Source organism: Morone saxatilis, unplaced genomic scaffold (assembly GCF_004916995.1).
Source record: "Morone saxatilis isolate NCDOM2014 unplaced genomic scaffold, NCSU_SB_2.0 Contig6, whole genome shotgun sequence".
Taxonomy (NCBI): domain Eukaryota; kingdom Metazoa; phylum Chordata; class Actinopteri; family Moronidae; genus Morone; species Morone saxatilis.
The window spans coordinates 5864313-5866478 of NW_023340206.1; the positions used below are offsets into that span (position 1 = coordinate 5864313).

The 2166-nt window shown below is 37.5% G+C and overlaps 1 protein-coding gene across 1 annotated transcript in view; it reads left to right on the top strand.

Annotated features, from left to right (window-relative positions):
* mgat5 (alpha-1,6-mannosylglycoprotein 6-beta-N-acetylglucosaminyltransferase) overlaps nucleotides 1-2166 on the top strand; it is an 81952-nt gene that overhangs the window by 870 nt on the left and 78916 nt on the right. Inside the window, exon 2 of the mRNA XM_035678062.1 lies at nucleotides 652-656. Within this exon, the coding sequence (XP_035533955.1) occupies nucleotides 652-656 (5 nt within the window). The remainder of the gene's footprint in view (nucleotides 1-651; nucleotides 657-2166) is intronic.

The window sequence follows — 2166 nt, forward strand, 5'->3', positions numbered from 1 at the left end:
AGGGAGGGAGGGAGGGAGGGAGGGAGTCCTTACCGCAGTTCCAAACATTGCTAAATGTCTTCCGTTTCTCTGCCCCCACTTTCCGATCACTCTTCAGCTGCTTCTATCAGATCAAGCCAATAAAAAGCCCCCAAATAACCCACAGTGCTCATGTTTATTTAAAGGTACGTGTGGGAAATGCCAGCCCACTATGGAAAGTAGCACCATATCCAAACTATTGTCAACAGTACTTTTGCAACAGTATTGCTTTAGCAGCTTGAAGGAAATCAAACCTCAACATCTGTGCATATTTATTCAAGTAATTAGTCATGTGTAATTCAATATGACTTGGTGTTAATAACTCAAGATGAAGAATAGATTAGCTAGAATTCCCCAGATATGCATTTTTTTTTCTTTAAGAAGAGAAACTATGCTATAAACTATTTACAAAGGAGTTATCATCCTCATTAATCATGTGATTAATTTGGGGTAAATGTATCCTCGTGATTTTCCTGTAACATCATCCTGGGGATGTTTCCAGGGAGCAGTGTCCTGTCCAGTTTGTTTTGTTCACTTATATGATGGATTGATTTTCATGGTGCTGTCTGAGTGTGCTGACCGCCGTCCAATATCACATCGAAATCCATTTCATGTTCTTGATTAGATAGGGAGACAGCAGGGTACTTTGTGCTTCCTGTGTTCACTCACTTGTTCGATGATTTGCCCTGATATCATTTGTAATGAGTTTAAAGGGAAACAAGGTTTCCTCCTTTGCTGCCCATAAATGACCCATAAAATCTTAATGCAATTGAATTTAATATTGTGTCTCCTGAAAGGCCATTTGGAGCATGGTTAGAATATTGCTTTATGAGTTAGAGCTGATTGTAAGAAACGCAAGCATGAAATAAATGTGTCAATCAGCTTGTTTATACATGCCGCTTTAGATTCTTTTTGGTTGCTGCTAAATATAGTGTGTAATGTAATGTGTAAATATCAAACTCTTTTCTTTCAGTATCTTCATGTTAGGTATCGTGTTACCACCTTATTTCTTAATTGTTCTCCTGGAAAGGGGGGAGAGAGGGGGGATGACACAAAGGGCCACCGGTGGATTTGAAGCCATTACCGCTGCAGTAAGAACTCAGCCTGAACTTTTTAAGAAACTTATGATTTTTAGAGATTATTATGAACCAAATGTGCACCCCTTTGATCAAGATTTTAATGAACTATGACTTCTTGTGTCCTTTCATCCAAGTCTTTCATTTCAAGATTATAAATCTTACTAATTCCAAACTGGCCAAAATCTACTTGTATATTCTCACTTAATATTGTGGACAGCTTTTCTCAGTGTTTGTAAAACCCAGCCCGAGATTTTAATTGGACCAGGACCAAATTATATTCAGGGTCTTGTTTTACTGCTATCTTGCATCTGACTCAGACTTGCATCAGTATGTCTAACCCTAATCCTAGTACCTAATACCTGAGCTGACCTGAATGGATCCGAGCGTCCTCAGTATTTGCTCTAATCACAGAATGAATATATAATCATAACTTGAGGAAATGTATTAGGAAACCAGTAGACGGGGGGGGGGAGATTTATGCTGTTAAACGACAATTACTTTTTTAAATTTGATTCACTGCTAACAAATTGGTTAGGAAATTATGTTCTGTCTTTCTATCGCACAGTTGGCTTCACAGTGTTTTATTGTTGGTACGGGAGGTGAGAATAGGACTGTCAGTTGTTCCTGTGAATTAGTCTTTTGAAGCATGTAAACTAATTATGATTGGAATTAGCTTCTATGAGTTTGTTCTGAGGACACAAAGTATTGTTTCTAGGCAGCCTCTCATAACTTATTTTAACAATTTATGAACCATCCTAATAAGCTAATATGCAGTTTTATCTTCTTTAGTAAACCATCATCAATGCTGATCATTATTCTCTCGATTAATGTTCATTAGTCTTCATCACACTTAATGGAGATTAGGATGAAATATCTTGTTTTGTACGACCTACACTCAGAAACAAATGGTATTCAGCTCACGATCATACAGGGAAGAGCAGCACATTCTTTCTCTTTAAGGAGCTGGAGGTAGAGAATATTTGGCACTTTTTTTCTTGAGGAATGGCTTAAATGACTTATTGATTTCTCTTGATCGAAGTTTTATCTCTGTAGTCTTTCTGTGGATTGT